The sequence below is a fragment of the Apus apus genome, chromosome 2, assembly GCF_020740795.1.
Source record: "Apus apus isolate bApuApu2 chromosome 2, bApuApu2.pri.cur, whole genome shotgun sequence".
Classification (NCBI taxonomy): Eukaryota; Metazoa; Chordata; class Aves; order Apodiformes; family Apodidae; genus Apus; species Apus apus.
The window spans coordinates 131,241,173-131,267,878 of record NC_067283.1 but is presented as its reverse complement, the minus strand read 5'-3'; the positions used below and the strand labels follow the sequence as shown (position 1 = coordinate 131,267,878).

Sequence of the window (26,706 nt, the reverse complement as noted above, 5' to 3'; positions counted from 1 at the left end):
TTCTCCCCCCATCCATCCACCTTCCTGCCGAGCCCGCCCTCGATTTACCGCTCCGTGCTGGGCTGAGGGTGCTCCCCCCTCGGGGCTCTGCGGGGCACGGCGGCGGCACAGGAGCCCGCACGGCTCCCCGGGGCATCCAGGGCCGGGCCGGGCCGCGCCTCCCCGCCCCGGACCCTCCTCCGGCGGCGCTGCGGCTGCGGGCAGGCGGCAGGGAGCCTCCCCGGCCCGGCCCGGCCCGGCCCACCGCAGCAGCAGCAGGAGCAGCACTACCAGCAGCACTACCAACCAGCAGCACTACCAACCAGCAGCACTACGCCCGCGCCTGCTCCACCGGAGGAAGCCCGGCCCTCCCCGCCCCGCTCATTAGCCGTGACTGGGGCAGGGGGAGGCGGGCCCGGTTAGCGCAGCTCCCGTCCCGCTGTTCCTCCTCCCCTCCGTCCCGTTCATTCCCAGCCCCTTCCTCTGCGCTCCTTCCCCCGCCCCGGCGCTGCCGGCCCGGCCGCCTCCCCGCCCTCCAAGCGGAGCGCCCGGCAGCGGGAAGGGCCCTTCGCGCCGCAGCCATGGCCGCCGAGGGGGTAGACGAGCGCTCCCCCCTGCTCTCCGCGCCCGGCTCCGGCAATGTCACCCCGACCGCGCCGCCCTATCCGCCAGACAGCAGCAGCCGAGGTAAGGCTGCCGCTGCCGCAGCCCGCCCCGCTTGCCCGGCGCCCCGGAGCTGTGCCGGGCGGGGGGGGCGGCCGCCGGCCGGCTGAGGGGCTCGGCGCGCTCCCTGGGGCTCTGGGGGGCCGAGCCGTGCGGTGCGGAGGCTCCCGCCACCGCTGTCAAAGGCCAGGTTACCCCGCGGCGGCGGGGCCGGAGGGGCTGCGGGTCGCGGTGGGGCCGGGCCGGGCCGGGAGCTGCCGGCGGGGGGAACCCCTCGCCTTGCCCCGGCGCCGGGGAACAACAGGTAACGCCGCTCGGGGCCGGGTAGGCCGTGCTCCGCGCTCCAGCCCGAGCTCTTCAGGAGGGGAAAAAAATAAAATAATTGTTTGCGGTGGCAGAACAAGTCTGAACCGGTCTGCTTATTATAAGTGGTTCGCATGTCGAAGCTTGCAAGGTAATTGTTGGACTTCGGTTCCCCCATTAATGGAAGAGCAGGTTTAAGTAAAAGATTCTTCGCTGTGAACAACCGAAAAGTCGGTACCGTGAGGTGGAAGGTTGAGTGCAGCGCAGAGGCGAAGTCAGGTACGCAGATCCCTTGTTTCATCTCCGGTGACGGTCGCAGCGCCGTGCCCAGGAGGTGCCGGCTGATGGGCTCCTCTTCTGGCAGCCAAACCTAAGTGAGCATGGGGATCTGTGCCGTGTCGTAGCTGAAGTGCAAAACCACTAGGATGTCCTTGCAGACACATTTCAAGGCCATTGCTGGTTTTGGCTTTGTTTTTAAAGCAAATCAGATACTGTGGCTATAAATCTAGAGTCGTGGCTTAAAGACGCAGTATTAACTTTCTTTAACTGACTTGGGAAATCATCTTCTCGATCAATACAAAATACATAGTAAGCAGGTGAAAAATGTTATTTAGAAAATATGAATCGGGGAGTTTACAAAGTATATTAAAATATTTTTTTCCAGTTGAACGTGTTAGAGCAGAAAGTGAGGGGGGAGAAAGCTGAAGGAATCAAGACTAAACAAGATTAGTGTAGCTTTGCTAGCAGTAGCCTTTACAATGTAAGATTACAGTCCTGATCTCACTGGCTCCAGTGTCTTGGCCCTTTCTTAAGTGTTATTATGTAATTCTAAATTCTACTAGATATCTATGCAACTAGAATGCTCTGAGTGAGCATCTCTCTGTAACGAATACATAATACATGGAAGGCTAGTCCTGTTTGCCATGAGGTGTTGCAGGTAGTGCTGTAGCTGGTGTTGACTGCTCACTTTTGTTTGAATTGCACAAACCAACATCAACCTGAAAAATAGCAGAGGGTTGTTTTGTTTGTTTGTTTGTTTGTTTTTAGTGAAATTGTGAAGGATTGGCATTGTCCTTTAAGTTTTGTAGTTTAAAAAGATCCAGAAATTCCTTAAAAATCCTTAAATTCTGGTGTTTGTTTTTATTGTTAGTAGTCCTTACTCTTGCCTACATTTAAATGTATTTTGAAGAAGGTCTTTTTTAGAAATTTTAAAAGAAATGAAAATGCATTGGATCAGTGACTCTTATTTGAACCCAGGGTGAAATTAATGACCTGGAAACAAGATGGACCCCAAGTGCTCATATTCAGTTGGTAGCTGTGTCCTGCTGTGCCTTCAGTCCCTGCCTGTAACTCTTGCTAACCGGTTTGGCACCGGCGGTGGGGTGTGGCGCTGGAGCTAAGTGGCTTGTTCCCAAAAGTGGGGAGGAGCCATAGAGTTGTCTTAAATGCCAAACATCTCTTTACAACCTGAGAGTCTCGTTTGATCAGTCTACAGGCAAGCATACTAGGTAGCACTTCAGAATTGCTTTACAAAACCTAAAAAAAGGTATCTACAGAACAAAATTTTGCAGAGCTGTGACATAGATTGGCTAACTGTTGTTTCCTTGCTTTTGTCAGTTTATCCCTAGTGAAAGGATCTATGGAAGCTACATTGCCTTTTTAGCTAGCAGACAGCCTTTCTTTCTCTCCCTAGTACAAATGTAGGGAAAGAAGCATTCTCATGGGGAGATGGGGTTTGCTTCCACACCCCTTTTTGCAGAGCTTCCGTGCTTACATCACCTGACTCATGTGGAGCTGCAGAGGAAGAAGGAAGAAGCCCTTTGACCTCCAAACTACCACCTGAACGTACATTAGTAGATTTATCCTTATAATTACCTACTGTGCCCAATATGTCATCCCAAGCTTTAAATTAGAGAGGCCATGGTTTGAAAGTAGCCTTCTCTGCTCCTGTTGGGCAGCAGCTGAGACCCGGTTGACCCTTTTCAGTGTAAGCTGGTGGCTGGTCAAATCTTGGTAAAGGTTCAGTGTTTGTTCCTAACAATGGAAGCAAGCAAGAAAAATCTTTTTTGTTGTGGACACAGGGCAGAGTGTTTAAGGAACTTGCCTCATAGGCAAAGGGTGAGACCATAATCTCTGCTCCCTTTAGCAGAGTGGCTCTTCAGTGTTTTTTTCCTTTTTTTTTGTTGGTTGGTTGATTCCCCCCCCCCTTTTTTTGGTTTGTTTTGTGATGGTGTTGTGTTTTTTTTTTTTTCCAGGCTTTCTCAGTTCTTAACTACCTGTCTCTGACATAAATAACTCTTTTTCCCTTACCCACTGCCTCCCAGGTCAGGATAAAGAATTCTTTTTTTCCTTAAATTAAACAAAACAAATCCCCAAACAAGCTCATTTCTGTTTGACCCAGATAAACTGCAAGTGGTTCCCTGTGGTTTCTGCCCTTTGAATACTAAGGGAGGAAAGTGCACAAGCACCACAAAGGGTTTCTAAGGTTGAATATGTGGTATCTTCCACTGTATCTCTGCCCTATGAGGATAAGGAGGGAATCGTACGTTAGAGTCAGATGGATTGCATGATGGGGCACTCTGCTGATCTTGCTGAACTAATTACTGTTGGATTTTATTATTTTTTAAAAAGAAAAACTGGTAATGGAGTTGTAGGTTCATATGTCAGCAGCAGGAAATTCAGTGTCTCATTACATGTGTCATGAAACCTCTGATGTATATGTGAAACTTGCCTATCATCAAGGCACATTCAGCATGATGGGCTTTTATGAACTGGTTTTAGATGTTATAGGTAGCCTGAAATTCAAGCTGTCAAAAAAAACCCAACCAACCAAAAACCACCCCCCCCCCCCAAAAAAAAAAAAAAAAGTAATACCGAAGTGCATATGTTACCGTGCTTTGAAAGCTGCCAGTCTTTGTTCAGGGATACTAAGCAATGACCTCTGAGACAATAACTTAATTTTCCTTTTCACACACTCCTTCTTCCTCATCCCAATACTTTTCTTTAAACTTAATTTTGGTGGCTTTTGCTGGTTAGTTTTTTGAAGCTCTTCCTAATGCTCTTTTTAAGCGTGAAGGTTTCAGTGCCAAGATACCTCTGGCTTTCTGCTCCACAGTAAATGTTATTTGCTGCAGCACCACTGTGAAAAGCAGCCATTAGTCGCTTGCTGTCTGAAATTTGCTGAGCCAGCAGGACGGGAATGGAGAGGCTGCTTACCTGGAAGCTGAGTAGCTCCAGTATGAGGCTGGAAAGGTGTCTGACAGTGTCTCTGGGTGCTCACACACCTCATGTAACCAACCTGGAAAATCCAAAGAGCTGTCACTTACAAGTAGGGTGTAGAATATTCTGAATGTCTAGATGGGTGTATTTGCCAATTTTCAAAGTATCCCAGGATCATGGAAAGCTGAAAGAGTTGGGAAGGTGGGGAAGAAGGTAATCTTTTAATTCCTGGTACCTTTCAAGATACTGTTTGCCTTTCCTTAGTACAACTGCCCTGCACCCAGCTGATTTGAGTTGGTTGCAATTTAAATGGGGAGGACAAACCAAAGAAGTTCTGTAACATGGCTGTTTCTTTTCAGAAAAGCAGCCTCAACTCTGGGGTTGATCTGTAGGGGTGTCTTGACAGAGTTTGGTATTCGGTCTGCTGGACATGCCTTTTGTTTTATGGCTGCCTATTCTCTGGGCTGGAAAGTGTGTCAGCTGCTTGCTGCAGGAGCAGTGAAGCAGCCTGCTGTGGCCAAAACCCCCTTGCAGCAGCCTTTGCTTTACCACTTACATCTAAGACACATTCTTGTTCCCACCATTCAAATCTCAAACCTTATTTCTGCAGTGATTTGGTGGAGATTGTTTCCACTTGCCAAAGTGTGTGGGGCTTGGAGTTTTGTCCTGTGTGTTTTTGTTAATATCTTGTAATGTCTCCTCTCTTGCATGTGGCAGTCTTGTACTGAAAACAGGGTATCAGAGTATGGCAAAATATTGTTATTCTTAATTTTCAACTGGATGCTACTGGTATTCCTTACAAGCAGAAAAAATCAGAACACTCTTAAGTTACCTGACATTTCTTGAGGACGTTCATTTCTGCAACCAGGATATCAAAGCTGAAGGTGTGAAGTTCACTTGCTCAAGTAATGGAGCATCAGTTTGTACTGTTACTTCAGAACTGCATTGCTGCATATAAGAAATAACTAAAGTGTGTTGGATGTGATTCTGAGACCCTCAAGGTGTCCACCTTCCTTCAAGTGTGGGTCTGGGTTGTTTGCAGGCCAAGTAGCAGAGAGAGCACTGAATGCAAGTGCTGCTTCAAAGGTTTGTGATGATTTTTGGATCTGAAGGGCTGACAGTATTTATTATATCCCTCTGGCTCATGGCATTCACTTTAAAACAGAAGGATGTATTGAGAAGTGCTTTCTTAAGGCTTGAATTTAATACTTGGGCTTTGAACTTTGATAGCAGCCCATGATTTCCCTTGTCACCCCTCCAGCTGGTACCACTCTGTTCACAGAATCTCCAAGGCTGGAAAAGACCTTTAAGATCATCAAGTCCAGCCTATGATCGACACCACCACATCGGCTAGACTGTGCTGCTTGTAAATGGAAGTTGATTTCTCATTGCCTCTCTGAAAATTTTGTTGGTTGCTTGGATGATATTATGAAATAATTAACAGAAGTCCAAGGCTAGTAATTTCAAATCATTATTAAAAATAGTTAACTATGAAGTACTAAATATGCCCATTCCTTATTTGCTTACCTGAAGAGCTCTGAACTTCTTCATGAAATAAAAGCTGGTGCTACCACATGCCAAATAATTGTGGCAATAAGCTCGTGAGAGGTTGCTGTGCTTAATTGTTTTCATTCCATGGATTCTTAAACCAAGGAGGATCTTGAGCATTTCCTCCATAGTTTGCCATGGGCTCAGGACTGGTAAAGCTGAAATCTCTTCTTTGATGGAGGCCTGAAGTCACTGTATCGTCCCTTGTGTTGGCCTGTGTTACGTGACTTAACCTCATTCTGCATCCATGCTTTGGCTCTTGGGTGACAAAAATATCTAGAACCCTTAAAAGCAGATGGTCTGAGGGTTCGGTTCATCTCTGTTTCTTCAAGATAGCACTCAAAGAAGTGCATCATACTACTTCCCATCCAAGGCCTGTTTTCTTTTTTAATCTGTACTGTTTTTTACTATATAATATTTGTCTGTGTTTCAGGCTCTCCAGATGTTTAGTTCTTCTGCTTACCTGGGTCTTTGTTCCCCAATTCTAGCTTCACGCTTCACCCAAAAAACCCCTTTATTTTCAAACCAAGCTTTTATTTTAAGTTGTATAGATGAGCTTTTGTCTGATCCACTTTTCTGGAGTGATTTATGGTGTGTTTGTGTTGCTGGTTATGCTTTAAGTACAGCTAGGGTTGATGTTGGGGTACCTCGAAGTTGTGGGGAATGGGAAATCAAACACAGTTGTCTTTTGTTTATGCAAATCATTAACTTAGATTTTATTTTTTTTTCTCGTTTTTTTTTTTTTTTCTTTTTTGAGCCTGTGACTGGTAGAGGTTATATTTGCTGACTGTGTTTTAGAATCCTCTGTTTGGTTTTTCAACTGAGATTTCCTGATCTCTTGCAGCAGAGCTTCCTCCTCCGTATACTGCCATTGCAAGTCCAGACGCCAGCGGTGTTCCTGTAATAAACTGCCGCGTGTGCCAGTCGCTAATCAATTTGGATGGCAAGCTACACCAACATGTTGTTAAGTGCACAGTTTGCAATGAAGCTACGGTAAAACGGGTTCTTACCACTTTGATTTTGTGGAGGGAAGGGGGATGGAGGTTGAAGTACTTTGCTGATAAAATTCATGTCCTCACCTACAAAGGGTGAGTCCCTTCCTGCCATCCCTGCAAAAGGACCTGACAGCGTAGCTGGCTGCCAGTGCAGCTGGCGTGCAAGTTCAAAGGTTGCTAGCACAAGGATGGCCATAAGCAAGTAGAGTATCTCTTCATGCTGTTGATGAAGCTGCACAGGATGTTTCTTTCTGATGCAGAGTACAAAATGCAAAGATGTGGTTTAAGTAATTATTTTGCTATAAAGAGGGGTGAAACTGTTTTTGTGGGATGAAGATAAATTAAAAATAGAATTATTTTAAAAGTGGGAGAAACAAAGTAACTAACCCACATCTCTTCCTGGGTGTGTTTTTTCCTCCTGCAGTACTATTCAATCAATTTGTTAGCTTGCTAACAAACCACAACAATTTTGAAATGTGGAAATTGTAGGTCCTGTTTTGGTGATCACAGACCTTTTTGCTCCTCCTTCCAGTTTCTTAATTCAAGTCTTCACCTTTTCGCCTCCTGCTTCTATTTTTTCCTCCTTTTCAGTTTTAGTTTTGAGATCTTAACACTGCAGCACTCCACAGCTGCTGGGGGTCTGTGCATGAAAAACACTGGATTTTATTTATTTTATGTAAACAACTTTACATTATGTCCAGAAAACAGGAAGCCTTAAATCTGTAGGAAAACTTTTTTCCACTTAAAAAGAAAGTGGAGAACTTGCCATTAATACTCACTTCCCCTACCAATATATAATGTTTCAGTGAAAGACAGTATCTTGCAGCTTTTGAGACTTGTGATTTGCTGTGTGAAAGGGACTGAGAAGCTTTACTCCTAGGTTGGAGAAAGATATTAGACAGTTCAGTGATGTTGACATTGCCTCTTAGTGACTGAGAGGCAGAGTGTGGTCCTTTCACTGTTGAATAAAGCCATTGTGTCAGGCAAGGAGGCTTGCTTGAAGTTTTCACTGTTTTTAAAAAAATACATTGCTGCTTAAATTTGCTTTTTAAAAATTAACTAAACTGAGCTATTGAATTCTTCATTGCTAGAATAGGAATTTGTTTTCTATTAGTTTGTAGAATCTCTTTTTTGTTCTAGTGCGGAAATTTGCACTTCTTTCTCTGGGCATGGAGAGAAAACTAGTTTTGTCTTGACTCTCAGATTTCCTCTAAGAGGAACTGTATGTGTTCGCAAGAAGTTGTCCCTGAAGTTGTTCTGCTTTGTTATACTGTTTTGAGGGTGGGGGAGGGGAAAAGTGAAATGCTATGACTTCTGATGTATGTTTTCTGGTGTGGTGTGTTTGTTTTTTTTGTCATTGTTTAGCCAATCAAAAATCCTCCTTCAGGGAAGAAGTATGTTAGATGTCAATGTAATTGTCTCCTTATCTGTAAGGATACGTCTCGGAAAATAGGCTGTCCAAGACCAAACTGGTAAGAATAAAAAACTGTAAGTGCCTTGAGGGAGCTTTCTTTAAAGGAAGGGTGCTCTTTGTGTTGAATATTTAAAAGAGATTCAAGCCTGGGCCTCTGTTCATGAAGACTCAATAACTTCATAAATTACTGCAGACACAGGTTGTGGTAGTGTCAATTTTTAATATTTTTTTAAGATTACCTTTAAAGAGGAAAGTATTTTGTTTTTTCGTATTTAGTAGTAGTCTCAAATATATTTTCTATTTTAACTACTTTATAAGGAACAAATGGCATAAAGAACAACTCAGAAGAAAACATCATCTTGTTTCTGGGATTTAATGTTCATAATTCTTGCAGACTTAGTTGTTGTAAACACACAGATTGCTCACTTTGTCTAGTTTAAAGTGGGGACTTCAAAATTAAACAGGAGAGGGAGCATCAGTAGGTTGGCTTCTGTCCTGTTCTCCCTTCTTTGTTATGCTGAGTTTTCAGTCTCCTCTCAGCTCTCAACTTTAATTTACACATTTGTTATAAAATAAACTAGTACAATTGCTATCGTGTTTGCTCTTAGCAATGGGCTTAGGGTCTTAAAGATCCCAATGAGGTAGAAGTAATTTGATTGTAAGTGGTGCAGCCCTAAAAGAAGAAACTGAGCTGAAGGCTAGGTCTGCAGATACTCTACCACAGAATCTCAAGAGAAGCTCTACCACACCAAGTGCCCAAGTCACCATCTGTTGGCTATTCTGGTGTTGAAATATAGCTTGAGACTTGGGGGGGGTGGATTTTCTTTCTTTTTCTTTTTTTTTAAATTTGAAGTTTTTTAAAAAATGTCAAAACATTCCAAGTATTTTCTCAGAGTGAAAAAAATGTTCATGGGATACTTCCATTGTAATACATCATATGGTTGGTAACCAAGCTGAATCAGAAACTCCCTAATTTCATTAAAATTAACTCAAAAGCATGTATCTCAGCAGTTTCTCTAAGACAGCCTATGCGTTTGTCTTACTAGAATGTAAGCAAAATTGGGGTACTTTGAAGGAGAGAGTTGGGATTATGCCCTGAATGGAAGACTCCACATTGAAGGGAAGTCATCTGGGATTTTGGTTGCAAATTAAGAGAGATGCAGTGCAAGTTAAATAATGCTTTAACTTTTCCCTTTATTTTTTTCATGGTAGGAAGGCTGTTCCTCGTTCTGCTTTGAGTTGGTTAATTTGGGTGCTGTCATTTTAGATGGACAAATTGCATAATTAAATTGGGAACACACTGAATGTAAAAGCAAATACTTACAAACTTTTTTAAAGTAAATTGATTTAATTTAGTCAACCTGGGATGGTTTTCCTTGTTAGTTCACTCAATTTAAATGGAATTTTTGCTGTACAAATGCAGATATGCTGCTTATGTTGACATGGTTGTCAGTAGTGTGGAAAGGAAGAATATCTGACTTGGCAAGGAGAACTAGGTTTTGGAAGAGTCCTTACTCTTTCTACATGTTTCACGTGGGTCTGTACATTCCAATTCATGGACATGCTCAGCCTAAGTATTAACATTTCATTTTCCCAAGGAGTGTTTCTGCTGTACAACAGCAAGTCTTTGATCTCTGTGGGGTTCTGGCTTTCATTGCTGAATTTATAGTGAAAGAGAATGTTTTCAAAACTGAAAAGCGAAACTTTGGAGAGAGGCCAAAACTGGATGCATAATCTGTTTAAAAGGCACATTATAGTTTAAAAGTGTAAATATTTGGTAGTGACTGAGCTAATTGCTTAAATGCATTGTCCTTCTCTTTTGCTAGCTTAATTACATGTACATCTAATGTTCTTAACACAGTAGACGCATCATTACTCTTGGTCCAGTAATGCTGATCCCAGAAGAGCAGCCAGCTCAGCCTGCCTTGCCAGTTCAACCAGATGGAACCAGAGTGGTATGTGGGCACTGTGGAAATACGTTCCTTGTAAGTAAAGCTGCAGATTCTCTGTCTCACCTGGCTGTGCTATCATTTGAGCTTTTTGTTGTAAGCACTTTTAAGAGAACATTGCCTCACTCTATGGCATTGTTGAGGAACTGAAGCTTCTTCTGTGCTCATATCGCTATGGGTTTATGATCTTGTTTGGTTATCTTTACATGCATTTCAAGAAGACTTTTAATGGTCTTTCTGTGCATCCATCACATGGGTAGAAGCCCAAAGCCAGTCTTACTGTTAGTGATGTGAGAGTGGACAGATGGAAAAGTTGTGCTTCCAGGTTCTTGCAATGATGGCTGTGTTACCCAGTGGTGAAGAGAGCAGTTCTGCCATAGTTGAATGGAGCCCTGAAAGCTGTTTGTTATAACACTTGCCATTAGCTGATCTGTCAGTTGTTACAGAACTGGAGATTTTGGTTTATATGCAAGGCTGAAAGTTGATCCTGGATTTTAAGTGGAAGGATGCAAGAGTACTCTTTTGCTGTTGAACTCTTTGCAGCCTTCTACATGGATAAGGGGCTGCCATACCTGAATCTTGATTTAGGAACAGTCTCTGCAATACACAAGTAAATTCACTTTAGCTTTATCATCTAGCTATGCTAGAATGTTTGTCAGGTTTCTGGGTTGTGGGAAATGGCTATTCGAAGTGGTACAGCTGAAAGACCTGCAGAGTCATCAGAGTGGTGTTACATTCCTGAAAGAAAGGATCACAAGATACATAAAAGGAAAAAAAGGAAGCTTAGGGAGTGGCACTTTGTGTTGGCTTCTATCAGCAGTGAGAGAAGGGTTTGCAGTGATGGGCTCTATAGAATAGGCTTGTCGCTTCAGATCTTTACTTCGGGTTAATGGCTCAGTGAGGTGCACAATCATGGCTTAACTACCATGGTAGTTAATGTAGGATGATGAATTAAGGAGCAGGAGATGGCTTTTTGGTTTTTTTTGTTTGGTTGGTTGTTTTTTTGTTTGTTTTTTGTTTGTTTTCTGAGGAACTAGGTATTTTATTATGAATTTATAGGTAATGTAGTATCTGAGGAACCATTACATACTTGAGAAATATTCGATCTACTAATTCTGTCTATATTAAATATATATATATTCCTTTTATAAACCTTGCTGAAGAGCAGTAGTCTGTAACTAGAGATAGCTGCAGTGGGCTTCCTGTTTGCCTTTTTAAAAATGCAAGTCTATATATATTACCTTAACTAGTGAGAACATAGTATGCAATGTAAAATAATGTTACTACTAACAAAACTATTTGGTCTATGGAAGAAGGAAGTCTCACATACATATTCTAAACCAGGAATCTCTTATTAAATGTTGCTTTTTCTTTTAGCTTTTTTTTTTTTTTTTAACACAGTAGCATACTACAAACTGCTAAGTACCTGCATGAGCAATGTAGTTTGATCAAGAGTCATCATTTAATTTGGTAATGCAATTATGTTTTTTAGGACAGCTTTAAAACTGCACAGGCACAAGCAGTGATCCCTTATTTAGTTTCTGTAAGTGCAGCCCAAATTAATCATGTAGTTTACATGATGAACTTCTTTAGGTGAACGTAAGGGTAAAAACCCAACAAACCCATAAGGCTGTTCTTTAATTTGGAATTTGTTCATGTGACTTCAGATCTGTTGGACTTTAACTGCGTAAATTTGAACTTCATAGTCATCTGCCAGTAAGAGGAATTTACCACTTCATGGTGCATTGAAAAGAAAGACTCAAAATTATTAGAAATTTGAAGCTTGTATTCTTTTATACTGAGTTATCAAGAAACACTTTTTTTCTCACTTTATACAGCTTTCCCACCACTCTTTTGCTTCTATGTTTTTTCTATTACTAAGTTTGAGATTCTGTAAATAAATCTTCTAGTTAAGAATCCCAGGAAATTGCTTGGGTTTGAGAGTGAACAGAGAAGTGAGAGATATAAATGCTTTAGCCAGCCTGGAAACTCAGCTTCCTTGAAGGTATTTCTGCTCTTGATATCTCCACATTGTAAAGCAAATACGTAATTCTAGATGCATCTCTCAGCAACTCAGTAAGGTACCTCCTTTACTTTATTTGGCAGTTAAAAAAAGCTAGAATCCCTGGGGTGGAAAAGTCAAATAGTCAGTTGCTTGTTATGTGTTCCTTTTAGAGGATGAACTTTTTCCCCCATGTGAAAACCTAAGTCTGAATTGTGCTCAGACACACATGGGGGGTGTTTTTTATAAATTATTAAAAGCATACTTCATGCTATGGTGTGCCTTGAAGTTTTTCTTTCTCAGCTGGGAGAATGGATATGTACTGAAGTGATACTGTAGCTGTGCTATCACTAGTTACTCACTTTTTGTTAATCAGATTATTTAATTTTTTCCTGGGGTAACCTGATAGGAGTCTTTTCTGTGTCAATGGTTTTCACTGTTTCTGGCAGATTTTGCATTCATACAAATGGAAAAAGTGGTAGAACAGAAAAGGAGGGCAGGATAAGAGTTTAACTGTTCTGTTGAATTGCAATCTAATCTGCTTTTGGCTTTCTTGAGAGGTTCTGAACTTGGGCTGTGGCTGAGTTACTGTTTCTGCTGGCAGTAAGTCACTTCCCACAACCCCTCTCCCAGGGGCCTTTGATTTGTGGCTGTCAGAGGCTGAGTTGCCTTTGGAAATGGTGGCAGTCAGGGGAGGGGTGTCCCTGTCCTCCTCTGCCATACCCCTGCTACCATCCTGCTTTCAGAGACACCCTCAGGGACAAGAAGCCAGGAGCGAGCTGTGTAAGCCCCGGGCTGTAGGCTAAGCACTGTGATTTGTCATTTGTGCTCTATCAATTTTATTTATGGATACTAAACGAATATGAAAAGTATTTCTTCTAAAATAATTGAATAGAAAACCTTTTAAGAACTTCAGAAAACTAGGAAGTGTTTTAATCTGCTGAAGTATTTTGCTTTCCAAAAGGACCTGGTGACAGCAGAGGGGAAGCTTTTTTGGCAGAAGCAGCTGTATGTAGGGTTGTATATATCCTTCTTTCCCCCCCTCGGTCTTGTATTAAACACATTGAGAACTGTTTTAGGCTCAGAAGGAAAAAAGTTTGACACATTCTTCTAGTAAATTCCTTGATGGATGTCTGGTTTTGTCCACAGTTGAAACATTTATGACCTATCTGAAATCCTCATCTGTTTCAGTCCCTCTAACCATGGATTTGGGCTGTTTATTGTATTGTTTCAATGGGAATAATAAAGTTTGTATTGTTGGCAGGGAGATATATTTCACATAACTGTAACCTCAAGTTTTCTTAACAACATAAACCAAGATTAGGTACTTTAAAGCACTCTGGAATATGAGGAAAAATACCACCGTTAAACATGATTTAAACTACTTGTTAAACCCACCAAAATGCCAAAAATTAGCATGTGCACGAAAGTCACCTTTCCCTGCTGTGCTAATCTGATCTGAATTCTTGTAGTTTGAATGTCTTGTTGCATTTTTGCTTCTCTTCTGTAAATATTTCTGGTTTGTGCAGAAGGCATCATAACAATGAATGCTTCTGTTACTTTCAGGTAACTCTCAATTAAAAGTGATTGGGTTTTTTCCATCAAAATTTGGAGCTCAAATGCATTTGAGTTTGTGTCCGTTAGTAACTATGGCTAATAATCAGAAATCTTAATATAAATACAACTCTAGAAAGATCATTAATGAGTAACTCTGGAAATTGAGTTGCTTACCCTGGAATAAAGCTAGTATGCAGCAGTGAAGTTGAATTACTGATGCATAAAATGTAAGTTCTGAATTTAGATTTGCTTCTGTTTCTGGAATTATTGCTTGGCAGCCTGAAAGAGCAGCTCTAAAGGGGACTGTCTCAATCCCTGGTACTGATAACTACACCTTACCCCATTTTTGTTGTGTAGAACTAAGTGGAACTGAGTAGTTTTTGACAGTGATGGAGGCAAATAACAAGCTTGCTCCTCTGGTAGGATTGTGGAAGTAAAATAAATGCTACTAAAATGTATTGCTCAGGTGAGGAGCATTACAGCAGTTTGCATTTTGTTCATTAATAAAATACATCTATGCTAACGCAATTTGGCCAAGTCTTTGTAAACCAGTAAATTTTAAAGAGCAACTGTGTAACTGGTATTGCAAGTGGATACTTCAGAACCAGGAAAAAAAGTCGACTACTTCTTAGTGGAAAATTAGTCCCATTAGAAGCAAGTGAGAACTTACGGAGACCTTCAAGAGGCAAGAGAATGCACTCTAAATACTACAGATTGAAGGCTTGTTCTTAGCCAAACCTACTTATACTGGCAAGGCATTACAAGCTACATCCTCTTTGCACATAAAATAATAAATTGATTCTCAGTGTTTAAATTATGCTGGGCTGTAGCTGGGTCCTGTTTGCCATACAAGGATGGGTTCCCATTTTGGTTTGTGTTTGTACAGTTACAACACTCAACAGTTCAGCAGACCAGCTTCTGATTTCTGACAGAAATGAGGAGGATCCCAATGGAGGCATTGGTGGTCTGTGCTGTAGTTGCTGTAGCTTCTTTCCCTGCTAGTAACGTGCAGTGTGACTTCTGCATAAATTAAGAGGTATAAGGAGAGGAGAATACTTTAAGCAGGAAACTCTGCTAATTACCTTCAGCTGAGAAAGGCAGAATGGAGCTGCAGATAAAATATAACTGCTTACAGAGCTAAGAACAATAATCTTATCCCCTTGTTCAAGAGAAACTTACTTAAAATTATTGTTTAATACTTGTGTTATCCCAGAATGAAATTTAGTAAAACCTGCTGTTTTTAAATGAGTATACATGACTGTGTATCCTGTGGTTGAGGTAATTCTAGGAATTACTTGCATTAAGACTGTTTCTCAGCTAGGTTTTAGTCTGTGCATGGGAGTTATTACCACACTATATACAGTTTTATATATCTACTTTTTAAAAAATTAACATAATTAGCCACTAGTTTTCTCTATCAATAAAAAACTTTCAAAGACATCTACTTTCCAAAATATTCTTTAGCTAATCTTTCTGTGCATGCTTAATGTAATTTTCACAAATGATGCAAGGCTTGGGGAAAGATGGGAAAAAGCATCTCTCTGTGCCAAAGAAAACACGTGTTTTGATTAGGCATATATTCCTAGTCATGGAAGTAAGAGAAAAAATGTATTCATATTCTCATGTTGCCCATACTGTGCCCATGGATTAAACAACATTACGTCAAGTGAATCTTGTAATACTAAGGCAAGTCATGGGAAATTTTCACATGGCAGTCTCAATCCAAGGTTGCCAGTGACAAAAGGGCATCCCATTTATGGAAGAAAGCAAGAAACAAGTCAAAGAAGCCTGAGAAGCAAAATGTTTTCTTGGTGACATTTCGCATGAAGTGCAACAAACATTTTCTCAGGCCATTTTATTAACCTTATTTTTTCTTTTACAGTGGATGGAACTGAGGTTTAACACACTAGCAAAATGCCCACACTGCAAAAAAATGTAAGTTCTCTGAAAGTGAGGTTACATAAGTTGCCAGTGTTTCCTCTCTTAAAGACTTTGGAGTAAAATGTGTTTCTTGTGCTGATTATTTTGCCATGTTCATCTGAATTTCAAGGCTAATGAGCATGTTATATGCACATGAATTGTCTGATCTGTATGCACGAATCAGTAACTTTGACAAATCCAACCTGCATTTATTAATGCCCTGGTACTGTTCAGTATTCTCATCAATGATCTGGATGAGGGAACAGAGTGTGCCCTCAGCAAGTTTGCTGATGACACTAAACTGGGAGGAGTGGCTGACACACCAGAAGGCTGTGCTGCCATTCAGTGAGACCTGGACAGGCTGGAGAGTTGGGCAGGGAGAAACTTGATGAAATTCAACAAGGGCAAGTGTAGAGTCTTGCATTTGGAGAAGAACAACCCCATGTACCGGTACAGGTTGGGGGCTGACCTGCTGGAGAGCAGTGTAGGAGAAAGGGACCTGGGGGTCTGGTGGACAGGAGGATGACCATGAGCCAGCAATGTGCCCTTGTAGCCAAGAAGGCCAATGGCAACCTGGGGTGCATTAGAAAGCGTGTGGTTAGTAGGTCAAGGGAGGTTCTCCTCCCCCTCTATTCTGACATGGTGAGGCTGCATCTGGAATATTGTGTCCAGTTCTGGGCCCCTCAGTTCAAGAAGGACAGGGAACTGCTTGAAAGAGTCTAGTGCAGAGCCACAAAGACGATTAAGGGAGGGGAACATCTCCCTTCTGAGGAAAGGCTGAGGGAGCTGGGTCTCTTTAGCTTGGAGGAGACTGAGGGGTGACCTCATCAAAGTTTACAAATATGTTAAGGGGAGTGTCAGGAGGATGTACCCAGGCTTTTTTCAGTGATGTGTAGTGATAGGACAAGGGGCAGTGGGTGCAAACTGGAGCCTTGGAGGGCGGGTGTTGGGAGGATGGGACCAGACTCTTTGCAGTGGTGTCCAGTGATAGAACAAGGGACAATGGTCGCAAACTGGTACACAGGAAGTTTAACCTAAACATAAGAAAATACTTCTTTACTCTAAAGGTAACAGAGCACTGGAACAGGCTGCCCAGAGAGGTTGTGGAGTCTCCTTCACTGGAGACATTCAAAACCTGCCTGGACGCGTTCCTGTATGATGTGCTCTAGGTGACGCTGCTCTGGCAGGGGGGTTGGACTCGATGATCTTTCGAGGTCCCTTCCAGCCCCTAAGATTCTGTGATTCTGTGAATTGCTAGAGGCAAAAATAAACTTCTAACGATAGGCTTGATTGGGGCTTTTGAGTATTTGGCTTTTCTTATCTAAGGTCAGACTGAAGTGTTGTCAAAAGCTACACTACTGACGTACTTAAAATTTGTATGGAATCTCAACCATAGGGTGTGAAATAAGATTTTAAAATATTACTTCTCTTGTCCTGCTGAGTTATTTAAATATTTGTCTTCCTTTGATAGGCAAGTGTGACCTCCAGTTAAAGGAGCAAAAAAAAATGTTTTCCACTGGGAATGGAGAACCACAGCTGTACTGCATGTTGTAGAATAATTAGCAGGTCCCTTAGGAAACAAGAGGCTCAAGATAAATGTACTGTAGATGTTGGCACGGCTTGGCCTTCAACAGTGATTGAAATATTTTACTGGAATATTTGATAGAGAAGTCAGCCTACTGCTAGATTTAATGTCAAGGGTTTAGCTGATCGGGTGTGGAGTGGTGGGTATGTTCTAGTTTGCTTAAGTCACATGAACTCATGGCCTTGACGAGATGCTGCTTTGCCGGTTTTTTTTTTTTCTGACTGTAATTGCATTCAGTCTTTTCTGCCCTGGGAGGAGTGGTTGGTGTTTTGTGGTTTGATTTGTTTGTCTTTAATTGCAGTTATGTTTTATATTTTTATCATGTCACGCTTGATAGCTGACCTCAGCTTTTTTCTTTGTAGGAACAAAATTATTTGCTGTTTAACCTTAAAAAACCCAACAAAAACCAAACACAAAAACCCCAACAATAATAATAAAAAAAACCACACTCCAAGCAACAGTCCAAAAGTCATACCGTGTGATCTTTTGGTCTGTTTTCTGTTCAATTATGTTGCTTGTATTTTAAAATCCAGCTGGAGCCTAAGGACTTTTTAGTATTTTTGTCTATAAAGTGCAAAAGCATGTTATCTGTATATAGTAAAACTGGAGCATCTGTGCAGTTTGGTTTGTGAAAGTGACAGCTTGTGTGGCAACTGAGTTGCAGAGTACAAACCAAATTTTAACAAATAGACATTTCTGCCCTAGGGCTGAGTTTGCAAACTATGCACTATTGTAATTTTGCTTTCAATGAGTTTCTTGGTGTCTTCCTGCTTTGAGATGCAATGGTCAGGAGTTCTGTGCTTCCAGCAGCATAAACATTTCTAATGTATGGATATAGGGCACAGTATAGGTGAGGCACAGCTTTGAGTCATGATGATGAAATAAATAACTGCAGTGAGCTGCTATTCTTTATCAGTCCTTCATCAGAGGTTGTGGTACCTGTAGCCAAGTAGTCAGAAGGGAATGTGGGGTTCTGTAGTTCAGCTTATTAATGCAATACTTTTTTCATTAGTCGTAGCCAGATGCAAAACTATTGATTGCTTCTGTTGACTCAGCTGGTGATTGTCACTGAAGAAAAGATACTCTAGACTAAGGCAAAAGGCACCTTGGATTGCTGCAACAGTACATTTTCCAAGAAGACAACTGCTGAGACTTCTAGACTGTCAAATAATTTTCACTATTTTGTTTGAAATGTTTTTTTTAAAGTGCAATGAATCTCTGCAATTAATTTGTTTGTGACCACCTCTTTGGTTGATGGAGACTAGATCTCAGTATTAAAGATGCCTTGTAAAACTTCAGAGGAAGTTAACTTATTACAGAAAAAGGTCAGTAACAAAAAAAAAGTTCAGTGAAAACAAAACAATTGTGCCTTGGAGTACATAAACAAGGGAGTTTTTCATACTTGGATATAGGGGGAAACAGGATTAAAAACAAACAAGAAACTCAGGATCTTATTTACCTGCTACTGTTGTGGTCACAATTTTATTATTTTGTGACGTATTTTCTTTTGTCTGTGTCATCGTCCTGTGTGATTATTCCCTTCCTCTTCCCTCTCTCTTTCACCCTGCCCTCCCTCCCCCGCCCCCCAAGTTATTTTTTTGCAAAACAGCTTAGGATAGGAAATCAGTAGTAGTGTAGAGAATAAAATCACTTGTCTGGTAAATGAACAGATGCCATTAGAATTGGACTACAGACTAGTTGTGCCTGTATAGGTAAGGTGTTTGCAGAAGCCCTTCTGAGGTGTAGTGGTCCTGCCTGACACAGGCCCTTAGCTGCATATTTTCTACTGCATTGGACAACAAATGTAGCTAACGAGGAAATTGCTGCAATATAGTTTTTATGGATGACACTTGAGAATGAGGGCAAAACAGTTTCTTTCACTGTTTTAGAGTTCTTTTGTGTTTCAGATTACAAAATACTACATGTTTGTCAGCCTATTTTCTGAAAACAGTGAGAGGTTTAAGGAAGGCTTTTGGTATTTTTCTCATTTAACAACAGAGAAGAAGCAGGAACTATTTTTGTCCACTGGTCTCTTTTCCAAGCTGTCTATTAAATCATCTAGAAACCACAGGTTCATGACTTCAGTTAAAAGAAAGAGAATTGAATGGTACAAGTTTTTATTTAAAAATGCAAAATCTCTATAATTTTCCTTTATAACTTATTATTTTTCTTTTTAAGATATGATGAGGTGATGAACCTTAATGAGTTTATAACATTTTTGCCCCATAAAGTCTGCAGGACTTGTAGGAAAGAGAGAGGTGTCAGAACCTCATCACTGCTGCGAGGCTGGTTTCAGTACTGCTGTTCACCTTCAAGTTACTGGCATTTTGATCTTTCTCTTAAAAGCCCTTCTAAAAAGCATGTCTGAAATCCTAGCAATAATTCCTATTATTTGGAGCACAGAAGACCCTGCATTCCTTCCTGTGCTACTCATTTAATAACCTCTGTCATCTGTAGTGGTTCCCCTCTCTTCTGGTTACTGCTCGATGCTAAATTGGCTTTAGTGTCTTTTTCTATCTGCTATTGCCACCCAAAGGTTTGGCAGGTGCTTTTGCTTCCTTAGCAGCATCTCCAAAACAGAGCCACTGCCTTCTGAATAGCTTTGTAGAGACTTCACCCTCAGTAGGCCCACAATGGAGGGAACTGCTTCTGCAGTTTAAAAATGTCCTTTTGACTCCAGTTTTAATATTTCTGAATGTGCCTGTCAAAGTTGCTGCAGTTGGTAGGTTTTGGGGTTGAGTTTGAGTTTTCTTCATTCAAAGTTAGTTTGTTCTTTTTATGTATAGTTAGGAGGTGAGTAGAGGGAAATCTCACTACTTAGAGTGGTCCAGTGGTTAATATTGTCGGAAGATGAAAAATAAATTACTTAATTGGATTGCTAAATGTTCCCAGGTCTGTTATGTGACCATAGAAACGTATATATTTATTTCATTTTTGCTTTCTGTTGAAATAAAAAGGTGGTTAAAATTAAATTAAGACGCTTTACATTTGTTTTTTGTAATATTTGAGGTGATAGTTCCTCCTCCAGCCTTTGTTACTGGGTAGGAGAGAACAGACCTTGAGAGAAATATGGATGGAATATACACACAGCACCTGCAATATTATGGTTATAAAAGCAAAATCATGGGAAGCAGCTCTGACAGTGAAGGTCTCTTTCCCAACATAAACTTTGTCTGTGTGACATACTCAGTGCAGTAAATACACTGTGTGTTTTGGGTGTATTGAACATGACGTTTCTACCAGCTTATCTTAAGGTATCTTGCTCTATAATAGAATTAACTTTCTCAGTACATAGCCAGGAAATCCTGCAAAGAAGGGAATCTAAGGTCAGTTTGGCAGGCTCTGTTCTCATCAGTTCAGCTTTTGTAGATGCCTCCTACCTGCTCCCTTTTATAAAACTTCTGTTTTGTTTGGGTTTTTTCCCTCATAATTTGAAACCAGACAACATATCCCTCTTCAAGAGTGGCCGTAGAGGTATTTAAGGGTGGCTTTTGGGGAGTGTGTGTGAGGGGTAGGATGAGAGGGTGCAAAGATACCACTATTTCTCCAATTTGGTATTCTTCCACCGTAAGCACACCCCCCAATCCAAGCCCAAATGTGTATGGTGAGACTTTTGCTAAGAAGTAATTTCCCCTTGGAAATTAACGAGCAGAACAGTTCTGGGAGATTTCCTCTTACTCTGAAAATGCATAGCAGGTGGCTTGTGAGTGGTCACTGTATGCAGCCCTTGCCTTGTAAGATAAAGATCAGCATGTGTGTGTTAGCTTGTGGTGTTTCGTTGTGTGTTTTTTTGTTGTTTTTTTTTCCTTGGAGCATTTTAGAAATTCCTTGTAAAGAAATAGTATTGGAGTAAAGCAGCTTAAACCAATCTATTTGAAGGCTTTCTAAGATGAATGCTGAAAAAAATTCTAGTCACACGCTAAGCATATGAGGCCCTACTATGTGGTTAATTAACTGGAGCCAGTAATTTGGTGAGTCATGTGACAGATGTACTGTTTCAATAGTTCAGCAGTGCTTTTTTCTTTTTATCTTGAATATGTTGAACTGTCATGAGATGAAAATGACTTTCCCTTGCATCTTTGAACACAGAGTAGGCATACCAGTATTTCCAAAGGCATGTTGATCTTCTAGAATGAGATAAAGTACTTAACTAATGATAGCATGCTTCACAGTGTTTCAAAAGTACCTCTAAGATAAATGGTAAATTTTTATTAAAGCACCTCTGCCTCTCTGGTCATTTCAATGGACCTTTATCTTCACTGTGTTTCAATGAAATTAAAGCATGTTCCTATTTTCCTTATTAGCATATCTGCATGTGATTGCAAATCTGTGACTCAAGATGTCTTTGCTAAACATCACTGAGCTTCTGGAATACTTTTTATAATCTGTAGTAAAGAATGTAATGTTTTATTTGCATTTTATATTCTGTTTGACTGAAGCACTGTAATAATTAGCTTAATGTAGCAGGTAGAGACAAAGCTGTTGGTCTTAGAGCTCATTGTCTAGATGATGAGCAACGAAACTTCCAGGGGATTTATTTACCTTAGTTGTCAGCAGTGATTTGTGCCAGCTCATGTAACTTGGGGTAGAACTCTAAAAGAAAACTGGAAAGAAAAAAGAAATTCTCATGTGTAACTTACAAAAACTGACTTAAACATGTTTGCAGAGTTTCAGTTTTTGGAAAAGTTGAACATGAAAAATACTTCATGTTTGTGACTCAAATGGTTTGGGTTTCTTACCTTTAATAAATGGGGTAGAGTTCAGCCACTCAGCAGTACTGAGTGAACTGTTCCAGGAGATAGTTTCTCATGACACATAGGGGTTGTAGAAGAGATTTCCAGTTACTTCGATGCAGTGAATGTATTAAAGTCATGTACTGAAGCTGCAAAGCAAACTTGGGTTTTGCAATCCAAAGGCTGTTTAAGATACTTATCTGGGTGCACTGTGGATACAGGAGGTAGACACACTTAACCTGTGGGTGTGGCACCACTCTCTTTGTTTAAGTGTGTAGATTTTTAGATCCTAGATAATCTTCCCCAATCATTCCCCTTTAAAACAAAGTCCATCTTTTACCAGTTAGTATAACTGTAGACTTTTACCTATAACTTTATAAACTTAAGATGGTATATGTGTATTGCCATTCTTCCCCCTCCCCCCATTTAGGCTAAACTGTTACTATTTATGTAGGGGGTTTTGTTTTTTAATGTAAAATACCATTTATTTTCTAACAGTTCTTCTGTTGGAAGTGCACTGCCACGGCGGCGCTGCTGTGCATATATTACAATTGGAATGATCTGCATCTTCATTGGAGTTGGATTAACTGTGAGTGATATACTTAATATACTGTGATATACTTGAAACTGTGTGAAGGGGTGTGTGTGTACAAAGAGGTTCCCTTGGTTAACCAGCATTTGAGTAAAACCTAAATTTGTGTGGTTTTTTTCTCTCTCTTAATACCATGGACTTAATCATCTGAGTTAGCCAGAAAAATGAAATGTTTCTTAAAAAAGTTTCTGTCACTTAGATTGTCTTCTTCCTGATGCTAAATTTGACTCTTAATCTCTCTAAAAACTCAAGCTTTATGAAAAATGGTTTTACTTCACTGTAGAAATAATTGGAACATCTTGCTCTTGCTAGGCCTCTCAAAACGTCCAGGTTTCTAGAAATACATATTGCTGTATAGCCAGGAATGTAGGTTCCACGGCAGTGGAGGAGAATGTGATTCCAAAAGTTAGAAATGTGTGCACGCCTTTAGAATTTGTGCAAGCAATGAGGAGTAAAACCAGATGATAAGGTATTTACAAATTGAAAGGCTTACTTTGTTGTTAACTCTGTTACTTAGAAAACTGTCTGGCTTGCTTGGCTCTGAAGTATCTGATACTGGTTACTAGAGCTGACTTTCTAGCCAGCAGCCCCAGAAAACTATGTGTGAGGAATTACTTGCAGTTGAATTGATAGTGTGATTATCATTATACCTCTAACTTGCATTATAGTCTGAATTAGGAAGGATTTTCCAGTTTCCTGATAAAAAACAGCGACAGCCTGAAATAAAAACAGTGAGAGACAGATTATTTTTTTTGTTTTGTGTTTTTTGTTTGTTTGTTTGTTTTTGTTTTGGTTTTTTTGAAACAACCTTACTGAGTTTGAAAACTATGAAACTGTTTCTCCATAAGGTGTGGGTAGAGGCTTGTGTAGCCTCCATTCTTGGAGATTTTTTGGGACCCAGCTGGGATAAAACCCTGAGCAACTTGGTTTGACCTTAGAGTTGACCCTGCATTGATTGGGAAATTGGCACTAGAGACATCGTGATGTCCTTTCCAAGCTCAAATTATCCTATTGACTGTGCAAAAATACGCTAATAAAATATATTATTTATCCTTACCAGAGTAAAAAAGTGACAAAATGTTTCTCCTTAATCTTCTTTTGCTCTTCTCTGAGGAACAGGTAGAGTGCTGGAAGTTTGACACTTTTGTTTTCTCTTCTTAGGTTGGAACACAAGATTTCGCCAGGCGATTTCACGCAACATACGTTTCTTGGGCTATTGCTTATCTCTTAGGTTTAATCTGCCTCATTAGAGCCTGCTACTGGGGAGCCATTAAAGTCAGTTATCCAGAGCACAGTTTTGCGTAGAGAAATAGCTTATAGCAGATGACCATCTAGAAATTCTGGATATTACATCTTGGACACTTTTAAAGCCTTTTCCTGTAAGGATTCCATTCTGTTCAATGTAGTTTTAAGACTGGGGGTCTCTAAGAACAAATGTTCATTGCACTACATGATATGCAAATAGTTTGTTTTGCTGCTAGATTCCCTAGCTCTGAATACTAAAGCTGTGTTTACATGTTCATAACTCTGTCTTTATAGGTGTTGAATTTTATTCCAACAGACAGTATTAAGTTTTACATTTCCTTTGTTATGTTAAAATCCGTCTGCCATTTTTCTAAATGATCAATAAGAATTAAAAAGCAAGAGTGTTTATAAGTGTTTCTACAGTAGCTTCACATTTGTACTTAACATTTTAACTAAAATTATATTCAAGTGGCTTGCTTTAAAACCTAAGCAATAAGCATTTTGCTTGAACTCTGCTTACTGTATCTTTTGCCTAAGATCATAGTGACCTTATTCAGGAAATGAAAGTTATGAGTGTACTTCAAAAGACTGACACTGTTGCTAGAGAGACATTTGTAAACACTGTATGCTTTGAGATTTTTCAGGAATAAAGATGCTATTTTGGTAGTCAGATTTCCATTTATCCAGGACTGGATTTCAGTTAGGACAAATGCTTTCTTCTCGAGGATCCTGGGACTTCGGTGTTTGGTTGTTTGGGGTTTGTTTTTTTGTTGTTGGGGTTTTTTTTGTTTGTTTGTTTGTTTTTCTGTTTTGTTTTTTTTTTTTTAACTGGCAAATCCTAAAAGCCATGCTCGGATTATGGAACTGAACTCTGGTTACTCATACAAGTTCCTTTACAGGGTCTAACGGAAGCATTTCATATGACTTGTTTCGCAATAGTTCAGTGTCACATAGGTGACAATAAGGTGGTGATGAGTTGCCTCTTACTTTTCTCTGATCATGTCAGACTTCCCTTGTTCAGGAGAGTTATGCACTGGTCACTGTAAAGGGAGACACTGTAAATTCACATTAACTGCTGTAATAAGAAAATGAGTAATAAATGAGAAACTTGGACCATTCCATCAAAGTACATCTAGTCAATTTAGCACTGACTTGCCCAGAGAATACGGAAACAGAAAGTTTTTTCTAATGATGTATTCACAAAGGATTGAGGGACCAGTTCTTGCACTGCCCATCTTTATTGTTTTAAACAAGTTATTGCTAAATTCAGAAGGAATGTTCTGAGTGATTTAGATGACTGTAGTAATTTAGAGAATGGGGTCAGATGGGTAAATTAATGTGGATGTTTCAGGGATACATGTAATTTAAATTATCTATGTTCCTGCTAGGACAAAATGATATTCAGATAAGGATTTTGGAGCACAATAAATATAAATGATCAAACTGTAAATGATCTGTCTTTGTATGACGCTAAATGTATAAAAGCAGTAGCTCAGGATTACAATGTACCTTTTACAAACAAACTAATAAAGAAATAAAGATTATTATTCAAACATTAAATATTTTGTTACTTTACATATCAATAAAAATATGCAAGTGGAAGAATTTCCTAATATGATACAGGAACAACAAATGTATTGTGTGGCAGAGGTGGGCTCTGCCAAATGATAGCCTTAGGAATAAGAGGAAGAACAAATTGTTGTTTTCTTGATGTTTTGGGAAGAAAGAGGAAATAAAAAAGGGATGAAACCACTGTTGGGTTTATGTCTTTAGCCAATGGCTTATTGAGGGAATATGGTAATGCACCCTGTTCTTTTCCTAATGCTATTTACATCCCTTCACTGTAGGGATTTGCTGTTTTTTGTTTGCATCTTAAACCTTCCAATACTCTTTCTAGTTGTCTTGTATTTCAAAATACTCTCTATCCTCCACAACCTGCAATAAAGTAATTTGGGGCTGTACAGAACATCATTCACTCCTTTTGCAATGAGGTGTGGGTAGGGAGCCTGGGTATAACGTCATATTAATATTTCAAAGGCATTTGTACTTTTTCTCCCTGTATTAACCTGTTCTTTATTTGCTGTCTTGTGTTTCTCCTTATTCTTCTCAACATTTTTTATTAGAAGGGAAGATACATGGACAAAGTAATTTATTTTTGCCTGGATGAGCATAAGAGCATGATTCTACTGCTTCATTTTGCAAAGTAAAACTTTATTTCTATAAAATGTGAAATGTGTCATTATGTAGACACTGCAACAGGTTGCCCAGGGAAGTTCTGGAAGCCCTGTCCCTGGATGTGATCAAGGTCAGGTTGGATGGGACTTGAGTAACCTGCTCTAGTGGGAGATATCCCTGCCTATACTGGGGGGCTGGATCTAGATGATCTTTAAGGTCCCTTCCAACCCAAACCATTCTGATTCTGGGTACATAAGGATCATGATATTTTTAACTGTGTAAAGAAATGAATGGTAGAATGTGAAGAACCTCTGCAAGGGACTGGAGTAAATCTGGCTATTTGTGGAGCAGGTTTGTTTGCAGACAGTCATGACATTCTGTGCTGGACTATATTATATATTATATTTCTTTAAACTTTAGGTTAAAAAAAATAAAATTATAAAATTATAATCCTGTCCTGTGCATACTAGAAGAACTTGCAGCTTTTACAGTCACTCATTTATTTAATTGACTTTTATTAATAAGTTTTCAATGTATTATTTTTGCATTAGATGGAGGAGGGAGCTGTCTGAATTCACAAGGAATGGCTTCTGTACTTTTAGGTCTTCTCTTCCCCCTTCTCTGTGCTCTGTCCACTTCTTCCCCCTAAAGAGTTTATATAAAAACTGAGTGATGCTGACTGGGAAGCACTTCAGATCTTAAACTGTGTTTTATTTTTTAATTATGAACCTACTGATCAGTGAGTATTTTACTGGTTTTTGTCTGTACTCCTCATACATGTAGATATGTTGTCTTATAAAATAAAAACTAGAAGGTAGTTTTTCTGA

General features: G+C 40.1%; 1 protein-coding gene across 1 annotated transcript; it reads left to right on the top strand.

Annotated features, from left to right (window-relative positions):
- The first annotated feature begins 432 nt into the window (after positions 1-432).
- PIP4P2 (phosphatidylinositol-4,5-bisphosphate 4-phosphatase 2) lies at positions 433-25,929 on the top strand. The gene is made up of 7 exons (XM_051611645.1): positions 433-666; positions 6,557-6,705; positions 8,073-8,179; positions 9,983-10,106; positions 15,512-15,564; positions 22,366-22,456; positions 23,621-25,929. The coding sequence occupies exons 1-7, from the start codon at positions 561-563 to the stop codon at positions 23,762-23,764; spliced, it is 774 nt and encodes a 257-aa protein (XP_051467605.1). The 5' UTR covers positions 433-560; the 3' UTR covers positions 23,765-25,929.
- Positions 25,930-26,706: the final 777 nt, after the last annotated feature.

What these genes read in the sequence shown, in the direction of transcription:
- PIP4P2 (XM_051611645.1), top strand. Translation starts at nt 561, where the DNA reads ATGGCCGCCGAGGGGGTAGACGAGCGCTCCCCCCTGCTCTCCGCGCCC. An exon ending in GCCAGACAGCAGCAGCCGAG is followed by an intron (nt 667 to 6,556) that starts GTAAGGCTGCCG and finishes GATCTCTTGCAG; the next exon opens with CAGAGCTTCCTCCTCCGTAT. An exon ending in ACTGTGGAAATACGTTCCTT is followed by an intron (nt 10,107 to 15,511) that starts GTAAGTAAAGCT and finishes TTTCTTTTACAG; the next exon opens with TGGATGGAACTGAGGTTTAA.